The sequence below is a fragment of the Engystomops pustulosus genome, chromosome 3 (assembly GCF_040894005.1).
Source record: "Engystomops pustulosus chromosome 3, aEngPut4.maternal, whole genome shotgun sequence".
In the NCBI taxonomy this organism is placed as follows: Eukaryota; Metazoa; Chordata; class Amphibia; order Anura; family Leptodactylidae; genus Engystomops; species Engystomops pustulosus.
The window spans coordinates 130,831,413-130,857,405 of record NC_092413.1 but is presented as its reverse complement, the minus strand read 5'-3'; the positions used below and the strand labels follow the sequence as shown (position 1 = coordinate 130,857,405).

Sequence of the window (25,993 nt, the reverse complement as noted above, 5' to 3'; positions counted from 1 at the left end):
AGGTACTCATAACATTGGTAAATTGTAATAGTTACTAATCTTGTCACTCCCCGAGTGCCTTTTAGTTACTACTTACAATTGCAAACTGTGGTCACCCCCTCAGCATTTTGTAGAAGTTCCAGCCCAGTTGTCCAACTATAATAGTTTAGCTAAGGACTCCAAATAAGTCTTGTCTTGCCTGGTAGAGGTAGAGAAAAGTCTTATAAAAGGGAACTTGTCACCACAATCCCCATTTTTCACCACAACCATGTTCAAAAAGCCCATAACATGACAATTGCAAATTTGCTTTTGTTGTGTTTGTGAGTAGTATAGGTTCGCTATAATCATATAGTGCATTTTACCTGGTTACCTGGTTTCCTGCCAAGCTCCCACGCTAAGTCCCAGAGGGCAGCAATTCAAAATCAATCGGATGCTCCAGGATGTTTTTTCCCAGCCCACATGTTCAATTCCCTCCCCGTGATGTCATGGATAGGTGGCAGCTAGCAACCAGGGGAGGAACGCCTGCTTTCCTAGCTGCCGCCCATGTGTAACGTCATGGTGAGCTTGGCAGGGAGCTTTAATATCTTGTCTTTTCCTATTGACACTGCTGCACCAGGGGGGAGGAAAGACTAAGCAGCCATTAAGTGCATTATATATGAAGGGGATATGGCTTAGGGTGCAGTAACATGTGGCATTTACATTGTGTTAAAACACAATTCAACAGATGTGGAGAGGAGATTTGCCTTATTTCATTGCATTAACTTGTAAATGCAATGTAATCCGGCAAATCAAAACGCAATGTACACTCCATGTGTGAATGAACCCCAAGGGGGTGAGCTACAGAACTTGATGCAGCTTGTCAAGATGACGGGAGAGTGGAATTTGATCTTCTGAATATTACTCAGATGAGCTCTACATTATAGAAGCAAACTTGCTGGTACAAGTGTATGAATGTTTTAACACCTCCAGAACAGGATAGGTTCCATAGATTTGTTCTTAAGTTGAATTTGTACTGCATATTTTATAATTGTAACCCCAGCTAAAATTTTCTTGGTCTCTGTGACAATTGGATTAAAAAATGTTGGGTTGTTTCAGAACCAGGATTAACAATAATTCTTAATTTTAGACCTTTGATAACTGTTACAGTCGATCATTGTAGCCTGGGGCTAAATTACAGTATACTGCGAACATCCAGAGATCCATTTGTAACTAAGGCCGTCTGTAAGTCGGGTGTTCTTAAGTAGGGGACCACCTGTATTGGTAAAATGATTTGGAGTCTTTTTTATAAATACAATAAAACCATGAAATGTGTACGTATCCTTTAACCCTTCTAGTTGTTTGTTTGTATTCTTGCAGGAGGGAAAACAATAACATTATATGTAATGACTTAAAGGAAGGTCAGAAGAGACCAATTCCCAATCCTGTTCGTAGTTTTCAAGATGCATTTGAGACTTTTCAAGAAGTAATGGATGCTCTCAAAACTGCAGGTTTTCAAAGACCCACACCAATTCAGGCAAGTTACATGAGGATTCATTTTCAATTTCTTTATAGAGCAGGAAGTCATACCATTTTTAATCATCTATTTAAGGTGATTTGGTTGGTACACACAAGAATGATATATTCTTTACGTGGCTGCCTATTGACTGTTAGGTAAATATTAAATGCATTTACCGTATATTCCGGCGTATAAGACGACTTTTGAAGACAGAAAAATCTGAGCCCTCTCCATAGCCGGTAAGTCTTTGCTGCATATTGCAGCAAAGGCTTACCGGTAACACCCGCGATCGGTGCTAGCACCGATCACGGGTGTTTTCACATCGTGGGCTGCCGGCAGCCTCAAAGAGAGAGCTGCGCAAGGGCGCCGCCATCTTACCTGGATCGCCGCTCCCCGTGACGTCATCGGGGGCGGCGATCCGTCTCCATGGTAGCCTCGGGTCTTCCGAAGACCCGAGGCTATTTAGTTTTAACCCCTTCATTACAATGTGCACATTGTTATGAATGAGGAAAATCCCCATATACTGCCATACTGTAGTATGGCAGTATATGGTAGGATCGATCAGACAACCTAGGGTTAAAGTACCCTAGGGAGTCTGAAAAATAGTATAAATAAAAATAAAAAAAAATTAAAAAAATAAAATAATAATAATAAAAAAACCTAAAATTTCAAATCACCCCCCTTTCCCTAGAACTGACATAAATATAAATAAACAGTAAAAATCATAAACACATGAGGTATCGACGCGTCCGAAAATGCCCGATCTATCAAAATATGATAACGGTTTTTCAATGAGTTTAACCCCGTAACGGAAAATAGCGCCCAAAGTCAAAAATGGCACTTTTTTGCCATTTTGAAAAATAGAAAAAAATCTATAAAAAGTGATCAAAAGGTCGTACAGTCCTAAAAATGATATCATTGAAAATATTATCAAATTTCGCAAAAAATGACACCACCCACAGCTCCGTACAACAAAGTATAAAAAAGTTATTACCGCCAGAAGTTGGCAAAATAAAAAAAATAATTTTTGTACAGGAGGTTTTCATTTTTGTAAATGTATGAAAACATTATAAAACCTTTATAAATTTGGTATCCACGTAATCGTACCAACCCAAAGAATAAAGTAGACATGTCATTTTGGGGCGCTCAGTTAAAGACGTAATATCCAAGCCCACAAGAAAATGGCGCAAATGCGTTTTTCACCATTTTCATTGCATTTGGAATTTTTTTCCCGCTTCTGAGTACATGGCATGGAATATTTAATAAAATAAAAATTTAAGGTACAGTATGGTAACATTTACAGTAAAATGGACGATGGTAATGTTGTTGTTGTATGCCTTATGTTTATGAGCGACAGTTTTCCTGCTATATACCTGCATGTCATAAATTAAAAAAAGGACCATGTTAAATTCAAATCTGTTTTTTTTTAAATTATTTTTACCGGTGTTTTGTATGCGTTGGAAAAGGGGTAGTCTTATACGGCGAATATATCTTAAACTCTATATTTTAAACAGGAAAGTAGGGGGGTCGTCTTATACACCAGGTCGTCTTATACGCCGGTATATACGGTATGTTAGAAAAATGTTGCACTAAAATCAAATAATGACTGCAATTCCTCTTTAAAATTGAAATTAAAGTGCATTTCTTTTTGGGTGCAGTAGAATGCTGTATAGTTGAAGTTATTTTTCTGGGTCATGTGTCATATTGGCAAGTATTATCCGACTCGACTATAAACCTAAGGTGGGAAATGCATTGGTCACAGCCTAAACCCAGTATATGGCCAGCCAGCGCCTGCCCCCTTAGCACATGGCCAGCGCCTGCCCCCTTAGCACATGGCCAGCGCCTGCCCCCTTAGCACATGGCCAGCGCCTGCCCCCTTAGCACATGGCCAGCGCCTGCCCCCTTAGCACATGGCCAGCGCCTGCCCCCTTAGCACATGGCCAGCGCCTGCCCCCTTAGCACATGGCCAGCGCCTGCCCCCTTAGCACATGGCCAGCGCCTGCCCCCTTAGCACATGGCCAGCGCCTGCCCCCTTAGCACATGGCCAGCGCCTGCCCCCTTAGCACATGGCCAGCGCCTGCCCCCTTAGCACATGGCCAGCGCCTGCCCCCTTAGCACATGGCCAGCGCCTGCCCCCTTAGCACATGGCCAGCGCCTGCCCCCTTAGCACATGGCCAGCGCCTGCCCCCTTAGCACATGGCCAGCGCCTGCCCCCTTAGCCCAGCCGATAAAAAACTCTCTAGTCACCTTTGCAACTTGCTCCACAGGTCCTCTTATGTCTTCTGAAGCTCTGGGTCCCCGTACGCTGCCATCGCATATACCATGATGTCACCCGCTTGCTGGCACCATAGGGACGTCACTGACGTCATGGTGCATGCAACGCAGCAGGGACCCGAAGACTAAGCCGGAGCTTCAGATGACAGAAAAGGACCTGCGAGAGGCGTCGGTACAGAATTTATTTATTTTTCCATAGACTTCAGTATAGGGGTTTTTTAGCACATTTTTTGTGCTGAAAATCCCTGTTTATACTGAAGAATATATGGTATGTTTACCTTCTGTTTTTTTTTTTTTTTTTTCCTTCTTCTTAAATGTGATTTTCTGTATTTTTTTTTTTTTGTTACACCTATAAAATGTTTATATATCAGGACTAATGTTAGAATAGAGGCTCACGCTTTTTATACAAATGACCCTTGAAGAAAATCTACCACCAAAATCGATCATGATAAACTAGGGATATTTACTCTATAGATCCAGGCACTGTGACTGTGGTAACCTTCTTATGTTATCCATGATCTATTTCTTTTTAGCATAACTTTAAAAGCTTATTTTAAAAGAGTTTCCAGAGCCCCTCATTAATGTCTTTTCACTGGCTGTGACAATGAGCAGAACTTGTCTCACCCCCTCCCTGCACTTCTTGCTGCTGCTAGATTGCACAGGCCGAGGGTGGAGGGAGAGCAGGGGGTGGGGGCTCTGGAAACGCCCACTAAGAGCCCCCCTGCCGTTGCTTTATGCATGCTTTATTTTGATGGTAGGTTTCCTTTAATGTAACTACTTCAGTAAATTTGCTTAGGTAGACTTGCATGATTTGTGTTTCTTTGCATGGTAGCACAATTTTGGCCATGCCCATTTCTCTGATAAACCGCACTCCTTTTCTGTGTTACCTGTAAAAGCCAATAAAAACTTCACATCTACACCGAAGTTCACACTTACATAAGGTTCTGTTATGACCTTCCATTATATATAGAAAAAAAGCACAACAGCTTTTGCTACTGAACAAGAAGCATAATGGAAGGTAACAGTCTGTACATTGATTTCTATGGGACAGCTCTTCCATTCTTACATTCCAGAAGCCCCAGAATCTACCTTTTTCATACATTTAGAACCTGTCAAATTGACCCATCTTAAAATGTTTAATTATGTTTGTGTTCCGATTTTCATAACTGTATCTGCATGTCTCTCTTTTATTTTATAGTCTCAGGCATGGCCTATCATCCTTCAAGGGTTAGATCTCATTGGAATTGCTCAAACAGGCACTGGAAAAACACTTGCATACCTATTGCCAGGATTCATTCACTTAGATCTTCAACCAATGTAAGTTTCAATTATTTATAATTTGAGATACTACTTTTATACATTAGTTTTGCTTAAAGTGTTTGTCAGGTTACTATGCATTTCATCCAAAAATGCTGTGAGCTTCTTACGAGCACTATAATGCTTTGTGTGTACCCCCCCCTCCCCTCCCAGACTGGGGCATTCACAGAATATTTTCACCTATTTAGCAGTGGTAGCTCCACCAATGAGACTTTTATCACCTACGCACTGTTGGTAGTTGATAAGTTATTAGTCTCAATATTCTATAACTTATAGTAAAATGTGTTTGTTTCATTAGGGATAACATTACATTTGTTTTTGTGTTTGATTTTAACTGCCTTCAACATTTACAGGTTTATGTTGTCTTTGTGTGAGCTTGTTATCTGCATAACAAAATGAACCTTGTGCTATTACATGCAATTGAATAACATTTGTTAAAAATTCCAAATGTAGTTCATCTGGAAAAAAAAACACAATTAGGCTATTTTTTATGGGCATAGGTTTATGACTTTGGGTGGCCAGGCTGTGAGCTGGCCACCCAAATTTCCTTCTGTAGTGAGGTGTGGTGCATGCAATGGGGAGATTTCAGAAGTGCCTGCGGTAAACTGTTCTAATTGACCACTGCAACCAATCAAAGCTCAGCTTTCATTTTACAAATGGCTGTGGGAAAATGAAAGCTGAGTTCTGATTCTAGTTGCCAATGACAACCAGTTCTGCTGACAAATATCCCTCAATGTGTCTCCCCGCACTAAGAATGTGGCAAACTACCATGCCCCAAATTATGCAACGGGTTCTGTTCCTGCCTCGATTTGGGGCACACTGTCATTCGTATTGACATCAGCAGGGTGAGTTGTGCTCTACCGCCGATGTCAGGTGGGTCGCAAGCAGCTGCACATGGCCAATTGCTTGCAGCCTGGATAATGCATGTAACTGCAAAAATGACTTGTATCTTTTTATTATTATTTCTATTCCGTGTAAGGTTTCTTTTTTTGTGGGACTGACTTTTTTCCTTTTTAGAAACTGAGTTGTCACTATTTTAATGGAAAATCGAAAAAATTAATCACTGTAGATACTGAAAGGTTAAGGACCCTATCTTGGATTGGCCATACAGATATACATTGTAAAGGTGGCATCGAGAAAAATAACTCTGACACCATGGGGGAAAAAATAATCTCTTGCGGAAGATTGAGGAGTGTGGTCGGAAAAATAATTGATGAGGTTTAATATAGATGAATGTAAAGTGATCCATTTAGGCCATGGAAACAAAGTACAATTATGTTCTAAACAGTCAATTATTTGGTAAAACTGCAGCTGAAAAAGACTTGGGGTTATTAGTGTATGGGGGACTAGACTACAATGACAGATTACAAAATTTGGGATTATTCAGTTTAGAAAAAAGACAACTGAGGGGAGTCCTCATTACAATGTACAAATACCTGAACTGGCAGTACAAGGATCTTTTCATACCTAGCCCTGTGACCAGGACAAGGGGGACGTCCTCTACACCCAAAGGAGCGGCAGTTCTACCATTGCCATGGGCAAAGGTTCTTGAGACTATGGAGGTTGTTATGGCGGACTATATGTACATGTTCAAGAGAGGCCTGAATGCCTTTCTGGAGAACAAAAATAGCATGGTTATGGGGAAAAACATGTGTTTAATTCTTAAAGTGTAACTGTAAAGTTATTATGATTTTAACAGATTATTAGATCTGATTCCACTTTAAAAACACAGAATAATGCCTACTTTGTGCTGCTCGTCCTTTTCTTCCTTTGAAAGCGTTTGACTAAAATCTCTCTCACCAGAGGTGAAGTAGGCAGATACTAATATCTGTCTGTGCCCTCAAGCTGAGGCCAGTTAGCTTTCCCACAGTTCCCAGGATGCCTTGTGTGCTCTCTCAAAGTAATTTAGCATTAAATCTATTTAGTTTCCCACAAGTAAGTCAGTGCACATACAGGATGTATATGTTGACTAGCCTGGCAGCTTCCGTCATATGGAGGAGCATGGAACATGTAATAAGTAACCCAGTTACATGCAGTGTATAGCCTCTGCTGTGTAAAGACTAAGGGTTATCTGCACAGAGAACAAAGTGCAGATGACAAGGTGGGGAAGGGGAGCAGCATGAGGTGCAGAGAGAGAGAAAGTTCTATAGAATCACAAACTGGAGGAACTGATGGGGGGGGGACATCTGTATACACAGTCTTGAACACTCGGACCTCCGCTACACACACAGAGATTGCTGGTCACAACACAGAAGATTAAAGTAACAGATGTTAGTTGGTAAGGATCGGATATATAGAAAGTTGGTGATCGTTTAGTCCTCCCATGTCTCTTATATGGACGAGCGGTAACGAAGGGGCTCGGGGGGGGGGGTGAATGGCTGTTCCAGTTAATGAAGGCCCTTTCTTGTTGTTAGGATGTCTTGTGGCATTTGTAAGAAAAATCCTATGTTTGAGTAACTAGTGATTTACCCAGTCTCTAGTATTCTCCAGTCTCTAGTTATTCAAAAGCTTGTGGTTAATGGCAGCAAGCCGGCGACTCTAACAAGATTCAACATAAAAGACCATTTGACTCCATCTTCCTGTGGTTGCTTGAATTTCCTCGAATGTGCTTGAAGAGCCGAGTGTTGCTGGGGATGGTAATCCTTTGCGAAATGAACAAGTGTAACTGTGCAAAGAAATCCAAAGCTGAATCATGATAGAGCTGCCAGCTTGCTGCCATTAACTGCAAGCTTGTGAATAACCTCCAATTATGAGACTGTAACTAACCAGTTATTTAGCCAAACTTAGAAATGGTGATTTATTCATCCAGGCACAAAACTTACTAACTACTAGTAAGTGCCTTGATTTACTGGGGCACTTTTCAAACTGAGGAGTGACATGGCTATATCGCTTTAGCTATATGCACATCACTATAAAAGATATTGTAGGACTAGAACAGATCACAAACTAAATTTTTTTCGTGGTCAAAACTGCTGTGCAATTCCCATTAATTTCAAAAACCATATGATTTGTATTGTGGCATACAATTCATACAATCATATGACTCTTAAAGTGGAAGTCTAGAAAACTGCTCCAAATAAAGCAATGTTAACATATTCTTTAAAGCAAACCTGTCACCAGGAACCTATAATTATTTCATTTCACATTACTTGGTTCCCTGCAGCTGCATGGGTTGAGTCCCAGGGGAGGGGGTGCAGCTGCAGCAGTCATTCTCCTCCACACTCGTGCAGCCCCCTCTCCTTTTCCTGTCATGAACAATGAGCTTGGAGGGGGGATGCATGTATAGACATGTGCACACAGGCTGCTGCAGTTGTTTTCCCCTAGGACTCACCATTCACTGCTGGCAGGGAGCCAGGTAATGCAAATGCTGAAATTAAATTATTAACATTTGCATAGAGTAGGCTATTGGAACCTGTCACCAGCTAAAGATGACATTCCCAGTGACCAGTTTGATTTACAGAGAGTATGTTCACATTTTATTTTTTATTTTGAGCAGTTTTCTCCACTTTGGAGACTTGTGAAGGAATCCATGCAGCTTCTTAACCTGTTTGAACAGAAAGGCTTTCTACTCCTAAGGCCCATTTCATACAAACGTTAAGGAGACCAATATCAACCCCTATAGACGCCTATTTCGCTCAGCCACGGTACAGTGTGTCACTGTACAGTCGGCAAGAAGAAGATGGATCATGCTCTATTTTTTTCCCTTATGTATGGCCGGGCTGCACTCCTCCCTATGGAGAAGATAGTAGTGAGCAGCGCTCACCCTTCCTCCCTCCAGCCATACTGCTGTATGCTAGCCTGGGCTATAGCCGAGGCAAGCATATGTTCGTGTCAGAGGCTTAAAATTGGTTGATATTTTGTAATATTTAGTAATTTGTAATGTTGTTTATGAACTCTAGTCCCAGAAATGAACGTGAAGGACCTGGAATGCTGGTTCTTGCACCTACGCGCGAGTTAGCTCTTCAAGTTAAGGCCGAATGCTCAAAGTACAGATATAAAGGATTCACAAGGTATTGTGCTAGTTTATATTATGTAGTAAAACAATGACAAGTTTGCTTGATTGTTTGTCCAAAACCGGTCAGGTTAATTAACAATACATTTGTTTTTCATTGTTTTACATATTTTAATGTAATGAAATGTCATCTTTTGCATTATAAGGTCATGTAACCTCCATCCAGCCTTTTACCATTTCCCTGTCTTTTTTACTTTAACTGACAGGAGGGATTCCCCTTCAGTGTCCAATAAATGGGGGTTCCTTCCCCTCGAACTCTTGTGGGAAAGCGCGAGAAACCTGCTTCTGCTGCATTGTGGGAGTAGGGTGTACCTTGGATCCCAGGGGGTCTGTGGTGACTGTTGCTGAAGGACTGACATAGGGAGTGAGGAGCTAGGGGTACTTGTGCCTTTCCACATTTCCTAACCATAAGACTAGGTTGGTCTGCCATGGTGCTTGTGATCCCTCTGGAGGTTCTGCTGCAGACATGCGGCACACAGCAGAGCTGATGTAGGGAAGCGTTCCTCTCTTACCACCTCTGGTTTCTGGCACTGGGTCACGTCTCTTGACGCCCGGACCAATCGGGTTTGCAATTGTAAGTGGAAAGGCAGAGCCGGTGACTTAATGGAGTGACCTCATAGATTTGTGCCAAATTGGACATTTAATTCTCCAGAGCTGGTATGTGGTGCTGACACAGTTTAAGGCTATATTCACACTGCCGTTGCCCGCCCGTACCGTACCATAGCGGGCAACGGCAGTGTACGGGGAAAGGAGGAGGTGAGCGCAGTTCACCCCCGCCCTTCTCCATAGCAACCTATGGCGCACGGCGCAGTATTACGGGAAAAGATAGGACATGTCCTATCTTTTTCCCGGGTACGGAACGGTACGGTGCCGCACGTGTGCTGCACCGTACCGCTCCCGTAGGGTGCCGTGCGCCCATAGGAGTGTATGGGGGACGTATATTGGCCGTATATACGTCGGCCGTATATACGTCCTCCATACGTTCGTGTGAATGTAGCCTAACCCAGGTTTATCAATGAAGACCGAGCCCTGCATTTCTGTGTTACCTTGTGATGCCCATGCCCCGGTATGTCCCACCTTCCATGAAATTCTTCGATATACGTACAACAATGGACTTGGAAGAACTCCGACTCCACAGCCCTATTCACATAACTTTTTTACCATACATTGTAAGGAAGATTCCTGATGTGTCCTTACATCGTATGACTAGGATGTATCCCACCGGTCACTCCTCTCTCCAGTGATTGGTTAAGAGTGTTTCCCCCAGTAATGTAATTGTCTTTCTATGGACCGTGACTTCACTTGGGTCCTCCCTGAGCGTCCACTCGGCACATATGCTCAGCGGCAGGAGCAGTATGGAAAGATGTAGCCTATTTTCTCTTTCCATCCTGTTTTATGCACAGTATATGACTTATGCATCTGTCTCTTAGTATATGTCTATGTGTATGCTCTCTGTTCAGGGCCTTAAGATCACAAACCTCGCCCACATTTAAAATGTCAGGCAGGCGGCTTCATTGTTGGGTCACTTCTATCAGTATTTGGAAGAAACAGTCATTTAAACAAAATCCTGCTGGGCGACGCCCAGTAAACACCTGGATTTTCAGCATTGAAAGTTTTAAAATGGAACATGTATAATTATTAAGTTACTCTAACTCTCTCTTTGCATCTTTTGGATGTTTTAGCATTTGCATCTATGGAGGTGGAGATCGTAAGAACCAAATAAATGTGGTTGCCAAGGGAGTGGATATTGTCATTGCTACTCCAGGGAGGCTGCATGACTTGCAAATGAACAATTTTGTTACTCTTAAAAGTATAACCTACTTGGTAAGTTACTACGAAAGCTACTGGATGTCTTTCGGTAAATGCAGGTGATGATAAACTTCAAAGATAAAATAACTTAAAGGGGTTGACCACAAGTATACCGTCTTTTGTTTTGCAACAGCTGATCTTAATCGTAACAATATATATGGATATATCCAGTCAGTAGTACAGGAGCACAACATCTGTACTCCTGTACTCACATTTGGATACATTTAGATAAATCTATAGAAAAATGTAAAAGGACATCTACCACAAGCTGAAGGATTGTAAACCAAGCACACTGGTATACTGTTGTTGTGCTTTCCTCTGGTTTCTGTTCTTCTTTAACCCCTTAGCGCTCTGCGCCGTAGCTGTACTGCGCTGAGTCCCGCGATTAGCGCTCAGCGCAGTACAGCTACTGCGCAGAGACGATGCCGGTTCAGCGCTGTATAGCAGCCGAACCGGTATCGTTAGCCGCGGGATTTCAACGGTAATCTACCGTTGACATCCCCGGCTAACACCCGCGGTCGGAGTGGGCTCCGATCGCGGGTGTTTAACCCGTTAAATGCCGCGGTCAACGCGACCGCGGCATTTAACATGCCTTCTGTGGGTCTTTACCCCACGATCGCCCCCCCCGCACCGTTTTCGGGGGGTCCGATCGCTGTTTTGGCACCTCTGGGGTCCGATCGGGACCCCAGAGAAGCCTGGAGGGTTTACCTTTAAGATGGCGTCTGTGACATCATCTTAAAGGCAAAGTGTCAGCCTATGCATCTGCATAGGCTGGCACTGATAATACCCTGCAATACATTAGTGTAATCAGATGATTGCTTGTTCATATCCCATGGTGGATCAGGTAAAAAAAATGTAAAAAAAAATGTTTTTCAATAAAAAATTACTTTATAAATCACTAAAAATGCCCATAAGCCCCAAAAAAAATAAAGAGACATATAACACTCAAAAAAGTCTAAATCATAACACAAACCCCACATATATAGTATCACCGCGTCCGTAACAATCCATAGAATAAAACTAAATAACTATTGAACCCATATGATGAACGCCGTAAAAAAAAAACGTTAAAAACCCGCCAAAAATTATGATTTTTACCTATTATATCCTACTAAAAATACAATAAAAAGTGATCAACAAAACATATGTACTCCAGAATGATATTGTTGCAAAGAACAACATGTCCCGCAAAAAACAAGCCATCAACCAGCTCTGTAGCCAAAAACGTAACAATGTTATGCCACTTGGAAGACGGAGATGCAAAAATGATAGATTTTTCCCCACATTACGGTTTTATTTGGCAAATTTAGTAAAACATAAGAAAAAATATTCATGTCTGGTATCCCCGTAATCGTATTGACCCATAGAATAAAGATAACAGGATTATTAGGCTATACGGTGAACACAAAAAAAAAAAAGTAAAAAATCCAGTACAGAATTGATGCTTTTCTACTCATGACCTCAAAAAAAGTTCCAAAATAGGTGATACCAACCCCAAAATGGTAACACTGGAAAAAGCATCTCGTCCCGCAAAAAAAAATGCCGTCACATGGCCCAAATAACGGAAAAGCGAAAATGTTATAGCCTTCAAAAGGGGGCAACCAGAAAACTAAAATCCTGGCAGCTGCAGGGTGCTCCTTCCCTTCTGCGCCTCGCTGTGCCCCCATAACACAAGTAACGGCCACGTGTGGGGGGTCGCTGCACTCAGGAGAAATTGTAGAACAAATTTTATGGTGAGTTTTCTCTTTTTATCTTTTGGAAATGTGTAAATTTTAGGGCTAGATGAACGTATAACCGACAAAATTTGACCATTCTAAATTTCACCGCCATTTTGATTCAATTGCTATGAAGATCTCAAGGGGTTAACAATCTTTGTAAATGCTGTTTCTGATAGTTTGAGGGGTGCAGATTTGAAAATGGGTTGGTTATATAGGGGGTTTTGTTGCTAAATATGTAAAATTTGATTTCAAACAGTATTTATCCCCAAAATAGTCAATTCCGAAAATACGGAAAATCGCTATTCGATTTGTAGGCCGCGTGACGTCAAAATAAATTATCCAAACATTTCAAAAATTATGAAAATGTAAAGTAGACAAATGGGAAATGTTATTCTGCAAGTTATTTAGGTGGTAAATTTATCTGCCTGAAAACGCGGTGATTTTGAATTTCGAAAATGGCTAATTTTTCTAAAAATTCATCATTTTTTTTTCTTTTTTTTGTAAATGAACGCAAAACGTATCAGCCAAAATTTACCACTAAAATGAAGTACAACATGTGGGGAAAAAACAATCTCAGAATCGCTTTGATAAGTAACAGTGTTCAAAAGTTATTACCATATAAAGAGACGCAGGTCAAATTTCAAAAAAAAGTTGCGAGCCTTAACCTGCAAACAGGCTGCGTCCTTAAGGGGTTAAGCTTCCTATGCCTTAGTTTTTAAGAAAAAAGTTTCCAAAATTCTGCTTATGAGCCCGAGGAGTTCAAGGCTCCATGGATGAGAATAAAGCCAGGAGCCCTTGTGCTCATTTGCATAATTTTAAAAGCCTTTTTTCTAAAAAAAAAAAAAAAAAAATGGACATAAGAAGCTGGACACCCCAGTTTTTTAGTGTGCTTGGTTTACAATCCTTGATCATGGTGGTAGATGTATTTCAATGGTTTTCACATGAAAGAAAATTCTCGAATTTCAACCCCCTAGTGATGTTAACACAATAAGGATCATTTTTAACACTTTACAATTTTATTCAGTTTTATTGCTGTTTTAGCTCTTATCACTCAGTGATGGCAAAATCCCAAGGTGTGGGCGGGGACTCTCTAAGCAGACACATTATACTCCATCTAGTGCTGTGAGCTGACAATGTGGTTAGATTATCAGGGTCCAGGTATTGTATACATTTTCATTTGGCTAGTATCTGACACATAGAAATAGAGATGAGATCCATTACATGCCTATTACACACCATGTCAGCTCTTTTACATCGCTGCTATTCCACAACACACTAGATCTGCTTTGCCTCCCCAGATAAGTTCTTTATCTGTCTGTAACTTATAGTTCTCTCCATGCTGCTGCCGGCAGGAACTGTTTGTCTATCAGTGAGTGAGCTCCGTCCCGGACTGCAGGGGAGCGGGGCTACAGTGCAGGGAGCAGAAAGAGCGAGAAACTCCGCTCCACAGCCGTCACACGGAAATCCAAGATGCTGTCCCCGACCACAAGTCAGAAGTTACAGGGTTGTTTCTAGGGGAAACTGAAATTGTGTACACCAAAACTGATAGTCAGGTTGGACTTATATCTGTGAAATGCTGTATTTTTGTAAATTAGAGAATGTGTAATTTTGTTATCCTGAGCACATTCAAGAAACTTGTCTTGTGGATTAGTTGTGTGATGCTTTGGCAATGCATGAGAAGATTTCCACAGCCACATACGAGGGAATGCAGGTTAAAATCTAAACATCATTATGGTACCACGTATTTTCTTCTGAGTTTCTGTGATGGGTAAGTAAAGAGGGGCCCCTGTTTTGAATATTGTGGTCTAGTTGTATTAATCTGTTGATAAGGGGTGCTATTAAAGCACTTTGTCAGACTTACATGTCCCTTAATGCCAATCACAAAATGTCTCTCTAAATAAGCTTTAAAGTGCACACATTTTGTTTTCTTTTCCAATAGGTTTTAGATGAAGCAGATAGAATGTTGGATATGGGGTTTGAACCGCAGATTATGAAGATATTAATTGATATTCGTCCAGACCGGCAAACAGTAATGACTAGGTAAAGGCATTTTATATTTGTTTTTTTTTTTTTCCATAATTTTGATGGTGCATATTTTATTATTGTTCACTATCTATACAAAAATTATGCTTTATGCATCAGGGCTTATTTGAAAAATATCTTGGCTCAAGAAAGTCTTAAACTAGGTAAAGACAACCTCAGACTCTGATTTACCTGACTGACACTGGCTCTTCCATTACCGGTACTGCACTTCTGAGGCTTCGCAATGGCTTTGGTTCCTTCTCAGGCTTGGTTCTATTTTTCCATGAGTCTATAATGTGGCTGGGTTATCATTGCATTTAAAGAGTACTGCAGGGTCTGACATTGGAGTGATTATTTTGGCACGTCCACTCCTGGAAGGTTGTCTACTGTCTTAAATGTTCTACTTGTAAACTTGAGCATTTCTAATCTCTTTTCTCCTTTGCATTGTGTTGCCAAAACACTTAAATGCCCCAGACGAGCTAAATATTTTATGGGCTCCAAATGTTCTTTTGGAAAAGCAACAGCATCCCAAAAACATTGAGTTTTTGGTGCTTCTTCTTACGTTAAGACATATATTGGCAGCAGCACAATTGTGTTAAGTTTATATTGACTGTCTGTTGTATCTTGTTCCAAACACCTTCCCTATATGGAAAGGGCTCTGCCCATAAGCCCTCTCCATACTGCCTTAAAGGAAACCTACCATTTGATTTGATGCATTATGAAGCAAACCTACCTTGAGAATACTGTAGCTAAACTGATGCAGGATCATATCTTGGTTAATCCCTGTGCTGAGTGGGTTTGCTGATAAAACCAATATAACATTGTGATAATGAAGCTCTGTCGCTTCTATGGCTGGTTCAGCGCTTCTCCTAGCACAGGAGTTATTCACTGCAGGTGAGGAGGATGTAATCACTGGGTTGTGCCTGAAGGCAGAATAATCAATTGCTGCACTATCCCCCAGCTGCTGTGTATGATTGATCCAGCTCAGTTTGATTAGTCATGTCTTGACTAACCTCCATTTGTAATTACAAGCTCCATGTCTAATGTGTTTATCTAGGCAGCCAGTCTGACCCATCTTTCCCAAGGTCCTGAATGTTATAATTGTGTTTTCAGCAAAACCACTCAACTCAGGAATTAACCAAGATATGATCCTGCATCAGTCTAGCTACAAAGGTCTCAAGGTATGTTTGCTTCACAATGCATTAAATGGTAGATTTCCTTTAACAGTGTATCCAAATGAGAACCCAGCCTGCCATTTTCTTTTTGTAAGGAGAAGTCGGATCGCTATGGTTTTATATGTCTGGACATTAAAGAGGGTTACTTTCTTTTTTTAATGACTGCATTAAATATATATATTTGGTATATCTGTGTTTTTAAGCTTGCTTTTGTTTACTGTATTTGTAGTGCCACTTGGCCAGAAGGAGTTCGTCGTTTGGCTAAATCGTATTTGAAGGACCCAATGATGGTGTATGTAGGGACTCTTGATTTAGCTGTAAGTATTTTTAAGTAATGTTCAACGTTTTTATTTATCCTTCTAGGCTGGGGATGTACTAAAAACGATTCACCACATCACATATATATATGATTGCTATGCAAAATGTAATTAAACTGTGTGAGCACATTGGATTCCATCTCAGATGTGATGTCCCCTTTAAATTGTATGTATATAGCGAGCAACCTGGACAGGCAATGTATGAAACGCACTTTCTGCTGTCAAAATGAATTCACTGTATTCACACTGGGAAGGGGGCTTTATCCTCCATTCCCCCTGCATGCAAACAGTTACAGACCTCTAGTCACATGGATTTTCTTATCAATGAAAGGATGTTTCCTTAACACAGGGAGGACCTTTTTCCTGATGAGGTGGACAGTCTTGAGACTGCTTAAAGAGGACTGGTCACCCATAAAAAAGCACTAGGAGTTGTTTACTAAAGTAAATTACACACGGGCAAAAACAGTCCACTGCACCATTGTTTGCTGTAAGCCCAAAACAGAAGCTAGTTTGTAACCACACTTTCAAACGGTTACAGTACTAAAACTATTAATGAGTAAGGCTACTTTCAAATCACGTTTTATGTATATGCTCCGTATATTTTGTGCCATGAAAGATTGCTGCATAAATGCTGAATGTAAATGTAGGCATAAACTAGCAGAGGAGGCATCCTTTTTGTTTACTGTGGAAACAACACAACAACAAGCTACATCTTTCCATTCTGCTCCCTCATGCTGATCTTCGCATAGCCGAAGCCCCTAATTTTAGCACAAAAACCTGGTAAAACATATGTTTTTTTTACTCGAGTATAAGCCGAGTTTGGGTTTTCAGCACATTTTTTGTGCTGAAAAACTAGGCGTATACTCGAGTATATATGGTAATTCACTTCTATATAAGTAACAGGAACAAAACCAGGTGGTCCCCTACTTAAGAACACCCGACTTACAGATGACCCCCAGTTACAAACGGACCTCTGCATGTTGGTATTTTACAATAATCAGCTGTAACAGGTGTCTTCACTTAAGATTTATTGTTAATCCTTGTTCTTATGACAATCCAACATTTTTAAAATACAATTGTCACAGAGACCAAAAACTAAATTCTGTCTGTGGTCATAATTATAACATATACAGTTCCGACTTGCATACAAATTCAACTTAAGAACAAACCTACAGAACCCATCTGGTATGTAACCCGGGGACCGCCTGTATTTCATTTCTATATTGTTATGGTATAACACAACCACCACTGACAGCCTGTATATGACTTTCAGTAGGGATAGAGAGTCCTGGTCTTGTGGGTCTCATTTTATGTCTTAAAAAGATTATATTTGGCCCACTGTCAATTTATATTCTGCACTCATTTATAAAATATTGATCTGTAGATCTTTCTGTATATTTATTTGTTATCAATGTGTTATATAGCTATTAGTTATTCTCTGGTGTATTAATTCCTATTTTCATTTCTAGGCTGTCAATACGGTAGAACAGAGAGTTTTAGTTATTGCAGAAGAGGAGAAGAGATCGTTTACTTTACATTTCATTGATTCTTTAAAACCTGAAGATAAAGTCATCATATTTGTGGGGAAGAAACTAATGTATGTACTAAACTAATGCTGTACTAAACCCATTCTGGTATAAATATTGAACCTTCACTGCCTAGGGAAAATGCAGATGTTCTTAATCTTATGTTTGCACAAGTAAGATATTTTTGAGTAGAAATTTCAGTGGTCCAATTTACTTAATCCTTAAAGGGAACCTGTCACCAGGAGACCCATTTTTAGCACTCCCCCGGTCCCCACAGAGCATAGTACATACACTGCCAAAGTGTTTTTGTATAAAAAATAGGTTTTACAGAAAAAAAGATATGTTATATTGTACCTTTCATTAGCATCTGCTGTGTGACTAGGCAGTTGCCTAATGGGAGGGTCTGGTAAGGAGCAGTTCCCCCCCCACCCTTGGGAAACGTGACCTTTTCAAATATATAAATAACTCCCAACACTCGGGATTGGCTGTAGAGGAGCAGCTGGCATCGCTAAGCCAAGTGATGGGTGTTTTCATATATTTGAAAAGGTCACATGGAGAAGCTGTTCCCCAAGGGTGGGGGGGAACTGCTCCTTTCCAGACCCTCCCATTTGGCAACTGCCTAGTCACACAGCACATGCTAATGAAAGGTACAATATAACATATCTTTTTTTCTGTAAAACCTATTTTTAATACAAAAACACTTTGGCAGCTTATGTACTATGCTCTGTGGGGACTGGGTGAGTGCTAAAAATGGGTCTCCTGGTGGCAGGTTCCCTTTAAAGGACACCTGTAATCAGGTCTCTGCCACTAGTCCTGTCAATACTACCTGTTGGAGCAGCTCACAAGGATCCCATCACAGCCTTTATCTAGTAATTTCATACATTAATCATTATAAAATCATATTTTCTTTAGTATGTAAATGAGGCTGGTCACATGGTCAGAGGCAGTGATGTCACCCCTGTTCCCCCTCCCATCTCCTTCCCCTTCTCATGTATGTGTGTAATGTATAGTAAAGCATAGTTAGTGCATCTGCTGACATGTTGCATCCTCCTAATACATATGTGTGATACACAGACATCAGCTACACAAGTACCTGACATGATCTGCTATAACATGGCTGCATCCTAAAGCTGTTGTATCTCTCCTACATACACACACACGCACACGCACGCTGCAGGGGGTGTAGCCACCAGCGAGCACATGTAGCAGCCATCACACCATTACACAGGCTGTCAGTCTAGCACTGGGTCTGCCTCCCACTCATGAATAAGATGGACAGCTTGAATATGCTAATGACTCATTGGATATTTCACAGGTCATTTGCATACAGCTTTAGGACCTCATTGCTTAGGTTTACAGGCATGTAGAGGGACAATGAAGGGATATAGGCAATGCTTTCTAATGGCAGTTTATGAAAATATATTTTGATTAGAAGGGTTATTTTGCATGACGGGTTCTCTTTAACCCCTTCACGCTCCGTGGCGGATATATCCGCCACGGAGCGCAGTGACTTAGCGCTCAGTGGCGGATATATCCGCCACGGCGCTTATGCCGGCTCGGCTCTGGATCAGAGCCGAACCGGCATCGGGAAACACGGGGTGCCGGCTGTAACTAATAGCCGGCACCCCAGTGTAACACCCGCGATCGGAGTTGTCTCCGATCGCGGGTGCTTAACCCGTTAAATGCCGCGGTCAGCGCGACCGCGGCATCTAACATGCATCTGGGGGATCTTTCCCCCACGATCGACCCCCCCCCCCCCCCCCCCGAACCGTTTTCGGGGGGCGCCGATCGTTGCTATAGCAACTCTGGGGTCCGATCTGGACCCCAGAGTTACTTGCAAGAATTGCCGGTAAGATGGCGTCTGTGACGTCATCTTACTGGCACAGTGCCAGCCTATGCAAGTGTATAGGCTGACACTGATAATACTCTGCAATACATCAGTATTGCAGAATATTATCATGAAGAAGCAATCAGATGATTGCTTGTTCATGTCCCATGGTATAAAAGTGAAAAAGTTAAAAAAAAAAAAAAAAAGTTATTCAATAAAAAAATAGTCATAAATCACTAAAAATGCCCCAAAACATATAAAGAGACATATAACTCAAAAAAAAAAAGTCTAAATCATAACACAAACCCCACATATATAGTATCACCGCGTCCGTAACAACCCGTAGAATAAAAGTAAATCATTATTGAACCCCCACGATAAATGCCGTAAAAAAAAACTGTTATAAACCCTCCAAAAATTATGATTTTTACCTTTTCAATCCCACAAAAAATGCTATAAAATGCGATCAAAAAACCATATGTACTCAGACATGATACTGGTGCAAAGTACAACATGTCCCACAAACAAGCCATCAACCAGCTCCGTAGCCAAAAAAGTAACAATGTTATGCCACTTGGAAGACGGCAATACATAAATGATAGATTTTTTTCCCCACATTAGGGTTTTGTTTGACAAATTTAGTAAAACGTAAGAAAATATATTCATGTCTGGTATCCCCGTAATCGTATCAACCCATAGAATAAAGATAACCTGATTATAAGTCTATACGGTGAACACCAAAAAAAAAAAAGTTAAAAATCCAGTACAGAATTGATGCTTTTCTACTCCTGCCCTCAAAAAAAAGTTCCTAAATTTTCAACAATAGGTGATACCAACCCCAAAATGGTAACAATGGAAAAAGCATCTCGTCCCGCAAAAAAAATGCCGTCACATGGCCCCAATAACGAAAAAGCGAACATTTTATAGCCTTCAAAAGGGGCCAATGAGGAAACTAAAATCCTGGCAGCTGCAGCGCCCTCCTTCCCTTCTGCACCTCGCTGTGCCCCCATAAAACAAGTCACAGCCACATGTGGGGGGTCTTTGTACTCAGGAGAAATTGCAGAACAAATTGTATGGTGGGTTTTCTCTTTTTATATTTTGGAAATGTGTAAATTTTAGTGCTAAATGAACGTATAAGGGAACAATATGACCATTCTAAATTTCACCTCCATTTTGATTCAATTACTATGAAGATCTCAAGGGGTTAACAATCTTCGTAAAAGCTGTTTCTGATAGCTTGAGGGGTGCAGATTTGAAAATGGGTAGATTATATAGGGGGTTTTGATGCTAAATATGTAAAATTTCATTCAAAACTTTATTTATCCCCAAAATAGTCAATTCTGAAAATCCGGAAAAGCGATATTCTATTTGTAAGCCGCGTGACATCAAAATAAATTATCCAGACATTTCAGAAATTATGAAAATGTAAAGTAGACAAATGGGAAATGTTATTCAGAAACTTATTTAGGTGGTAAATCTATCTGCCTGAAAACGCAATGATTTAGAATTTCGAAAATGGCAAATTTTTCAAAAAATTTATCATATTTTCTTTTTTTTTGTAAATAAACGCAAAACTTATCAGCCAAAATTTACCACTAAAATGAAGTACAACATGTGGGGAAAAAACAATCTCAGAATCGTTTTGATAAGTAACAGTGTTTAAAAGTTATAACCATATAAAGCGACGCATGTCAGAATCCAAAAAATCGGGCTGAGCCTTAAGCTACAAAATGGCTGCGTCCTTAAGGGGTTAAAAACTCAGCAAAATGGCACTGTGCTATGGTGACTAATTAGAACCGGTCCAATCAAACCTGATTCATTCAACTTCTGATAAGGCCACCTTCATCAGATTCTGTTAGGGTGCTGTCACACGTTGCGTTTACCGCATGCGTTTAAAAACGCATTGCAATAGCTGGAGAGTGATTTGCCTAATTAAACAGCTGCTAACACCTGTGTTTACAAAACGCAACCGTTAACGCATTGTTAACGCATGCGTTAACATCGCGGTTAACGCATGCGGTTGTTAACGCATGCGTTAACATCGCGGTTAACGCATGCGTTTTGTAAACACAAGTGTTAAGAGGTGTTTAATTAGGCAAATCACTCTCCAGCTATTCCAATGCGTTTTTTAACGCATGCGGTAAACGCGACGTGTGACCGCACCCTGAGTGTCAGACATTCCTTATCTACATGAACACAGCAATTAAAGAATCTTAGGGAATGTATGGACTGAGCCTTCCATACACGGGGGCACGGTAGAACACAGCTGACACCTGTAGTAGTTGGTGCTGGCACCGTTCGAGTCAGTTAACCTGTTGAATGCTACAGCCCACAACACCTAACATTGCATCCGTTGGGCTGGGACATCTTGGATTAGAAATCGGTAGTAAATTTACAGTATACTGTGATACAGCAGCAGAGGTCGCACTAACATTTTTCCAGAAGGGTAAAAATACTCCTCTCACAATTTTTGAGGAGTATTTTTACCCGAGGAGGAGTATGAAAATTTTGGTTATACACCACACAGACAGCACACGCTCGCTCGCCGCTCACAGCACAGCACACGCTCGCTCACAGCACAGGCTTGCTCGCCGCTCGCCGCACAGCACAGGCTCGCCGCACAGCACACGCTCGCTCGCCGCACAGCACAGCTTTTTCGGGCGAGGGGCGGCAGGGTTGCTTGTTCGGCAAAGGGGGGCGGCGGTGTTCAAGCGGGTCCTTCTTCCAGCGGGGGGGGGGGGGGGGCGGAGAGAGTTGCGGAGGGCGGGTGCTTTTTCCAGCGGGCGGGGGGGGGGTTGTGACGGATGAAGTTGCGGAGGGCGGGTGCTTTTCTGGCGGGGGGCGGCGGGAGTACTGGCATTGTAGCGCAGGTGGATGGGCGGGCGTGTTGGCGGTCCACTGTGCTGTGGGCGTGCGGCTCGGCCTTGAAGGGGGATGGACGAGGGGCGGTAGGCTCGGACATGGAGGCGGGTGGGGAGGAGGTAACCTATGCCGTGGAGGCGGGCAGATGGAAGTCACCTGTGGCGGGGGGCAGCCGGGCTTCAGGGAGGTGGCAACACTCACCACTGCACACACCACTGCACACACAACACTGCACACACAACACACACCACTGCACACACAACACTCACACTGCACACACACAACACTGAACACACTACACTGCACACACTGCACACACAACACTGAACACACTACACTGCACACACTGCGCACACACAACACTGAACACACTACACTGCACACACTGCGCACACACAACACTGAACACACTGCACACACTGCACACACACAACACTGAACACACTGCACACACACAACACTGAACACACTACACTGCACACACACAACACTGAACACACTACACTGCACACACTGCACACACACAACACTGCACACACTGCACACACACAACACTGAACACACTACACTCACACACTACACTCACACACTACACTCACACACTACACTCACCCACTACACTCACCCACTACACGGCACACACTACACGGCACACACAACACGGCACACACTACACGGCACACACTACACGGCACACACTCACCCGGCACTGCGTCGATCACAAACGTAGGCAGCTGTGGGCAGGGAGAGTTGGAGCAGGACGGGGAGCAGCAACTTCGCAGCCCACGTGTCTCCCCCGGAGCTGGTGCTCTCACTCCAGGTCTCTCTGCAGCGCGCGCTGCAAATGAGGGATCACAGTGCGCGCCGGGCCACTCAGTGGGACACGTGACACAGTGATCAGTGTCAGGGGCGCGCGCTGTGATCCCGCATTTCCCTCATTTGCAGCGCGCGCTGAACCGCTCAGCCTGCGCGCTACAAGGAATAATTGCCAAGCGTAACTTTACGCATGGCAATTATTTTGGGGGGTAATGGCGCCTCAGCACGCGTCTATGACGCGTGGTGAGGCGTTAATGCGACCTCTGTACAGCAGTATATTGTATGAGCGTACCCTCGAAGGCCTGAAATAATAGTAAAACAAAATGTGAAAAATTACATTACATTATCTACTTTTTAAAAAAAAAAAAGTAGACCTGGTTATTCCAGGCAGACCCCAGGTTACATACATAATGGGCTCTTTAGGTTGAATTTGAATATGTATGTCAGTCGGGATTGATATATATTATAATTGTAGCTCCAGGCAAATGTTTTTGTTTTTTTACTATATGGCAAATTTTTAAGATTTTATGCTGTCATGGGAACAAGATTATTAACACAGCTTAATTACAGACTCCTTTATAGCTGATCATTGCAGCCTGGGACTAAAATAAAGCATCCAAAGAGCTTCACCAGAGGTCACAGTGGGCAGAGAGGTCCATCTGTAACTAGTAGTCTGTAAGTCGGTTGTTCTTAAGTCAGGGACTGCCTCTAGCTCCCAAATGAATACGAATGAAAACATCAGCTTGTCCTGCAAAAAATTACACCTGGGGCTCCTCCACTTGAATGAATGAAAATGGCCTTATGCTACCTGTACTGTACTGTACTGTTTGCATGGGGGTAACATACAGCCACATTCATTTCAATGGACAATACTGCTATCGATTGTTCACCAACAGTGAGTGAGGTGTAAAAAAAAAAACAGAGAGCATGTCCTATTTTATCCAATGTTTCCATTCTGCAAGCCAATAGTTGCCCATCATTTGCCATCCCACCATATTTTAAATGGATGTGGTACAGACACAGTGACATATGTTCACATACGGATGAAAAACTTCTGTATGAATGTGTATATACGTGGACTGGAGAAATTATATGTTCCTGTGAAGTGGACCTTACACAGGTCCATACACTAAAGCATGAAAAAGTTATTGTCCCATAAAATTTGGCAAAATGGCAAATTTATGTTTGTACAAAAGATTTCCATCTTTTTCTACTAAAACATAATAAAACCTCTATATAATTTGGTATCCCTGTGATCATACCAACCCAAAGAATAAAGGGAAAGTGTCATTTGGAGCACATACTGAAAGCAGTAAAACGGAACCCACTAGAAAATGCTCCAGCATTCCAGTACATGGCATGAAGTATTAAATGGTGCCACTAAAAAGTACAATTTGTCACGCATATAACAAGCCCTCATACATCTCTATAAACAGATTTTAAAAAAGTTTGGATTTTGGAATGAGGGGAGTAAAAAAAAAAGAATTGCAGAAACGATAAAAGGCTTAGTTCTGAAGGGGTTAAAATAGAAGTAAAAATAATAATAAACAAACATGTGGGTGCACCCATTTCCCCAAGTATCCAATCTATAAGAGTAGAAAGAAAATTATTCCCAGTTGTGATTCTCCTAACAGAAAGAAACATCCAAATCTTAGAATCGGCACTTTTTCATAATTTCACCAAATGTAAAAAAAATGTTATGTGATTAAGCGGCTGTATAGTCCTCAAGATGGTATCCGTGACAACCTCAGCTTATCCACAAAAAATTGATACACGGCTCTATAGAACAACATAACAAAAGTTGTGGGTCCGAATGTGTGCATCAAAAATTTTGTACAAAATACTTACATTTTTTAAAAATACATAGATTTGGTATCTCCATGATCTTACTGATCCAAAGAATAAAGGGGAGGTGTAATTTGGAGCACACAGTGAATGCTGTAAAAACTGATATGACAAAATTACATTCATGCATTTATTTGTCAATTTCTCTGCATTTGGAATTTGACACTTTTTTGCTTGGAAAGCAAGCTCTCATAAGTCTCTGTTAATAAGAGTAGTAAAGCCTAAAAAAAGACTTTACATACATTTGGTATTGATGTTACTGCACTGACTTGTGAAATATAATGGCTTGTATAATAAAAGGCCTAATCATGGCTGGCCCAGAAAGGGTTAATCACTGCATACAGTTTTGAGTGTGTGTGTATACACACACGTTAAGATAATTTTCCATAAATATTATCCATGGATACAACCATCGCCATACTCCATACCTATTGACCACCTGGTTTCAGCGTACATTATCACAGGACAACTGTGGAATATGCAATAACTACCATCCCTTTCATATGAGAAAAAATAAGGGCATAAAAAAGAAGAAACTTTTCATTTGCATAATCTTAAAGGCCTTTTTTTTGTTAAAACCAGGGAATAAGAAGCTTATCCCCTTCCCGACGCACGGCGTATTAGTACGGCGAGTGTCGGGTATTGGTGTATGGAGAGTGCTCACAGGCTGAGCCCTCTCCATAGCCGGTAAGTCTCTGCTGCATTTTGTAACACCTGCGATCGTGGCTTAAAAAAGATGGCAGTGCATGAGCGCCGCCGTCTTGGTGGTGATCGCCGCTCCCATGACATCATCAGGAAACGGCGATCAGCCGCCATGACAGTCTCGTTTTAACCCATTCATTACACTATCAGACAAGCTAGGGTTAAAGTACCCTAGGGCAGTGATGGCGAACCTATGGCACTGGTGCCAGAGGTGGCACTCGGAGCCCTTTCTGTGGGCACTCAGGCCATCACCAGAGATGACTCCAGGTATCTTCCTACAGTCCCAGACAGCCCAG

General features: G+C 41.7%; 1 protein-coding gene across 2 annotated transcripts in view; it reads left to right on the top strand.

Moving 5' to 3' along the window:
• DDX43 (DEAD-box helicase 43) overlaps positions 1-25,993 on the top strand; it is a 49,687-nt gene that overhangs the window by 8,439 nt on the left and 15,255 nt on the right. For both annotated transcript variants that reach the window (XM_072142129.1, XM_072142128.1), the window contains exons 6-12: positions 1,336-1,492; positions 4,947-5,065; positions 8,965-9,075; positions 10,760-10,901; positions 14,544-14,644; positions 16,031-16,118; positions 17,588-17,715. In XM_072142129.1, coding sequence (XP_071998230.1) covers positions 1,336-1,492; positions 4,947-5,065; positions 8,965-9,075; positions 10,760-10,901; positions 14,544-14,644; positions 16,031-16,118; positions 17,588-17,715 — 846 coding nt within the window. The remainder of the gene's footprint in view (positions 1-1,335; positions 1,493-4,946; positions 5,066-8,964; positions 9,076-10,759; positions 10,902-14,543; positions 14,645-16,030; positions 16,119-17,587; positions 17,716-25,993) is intronic.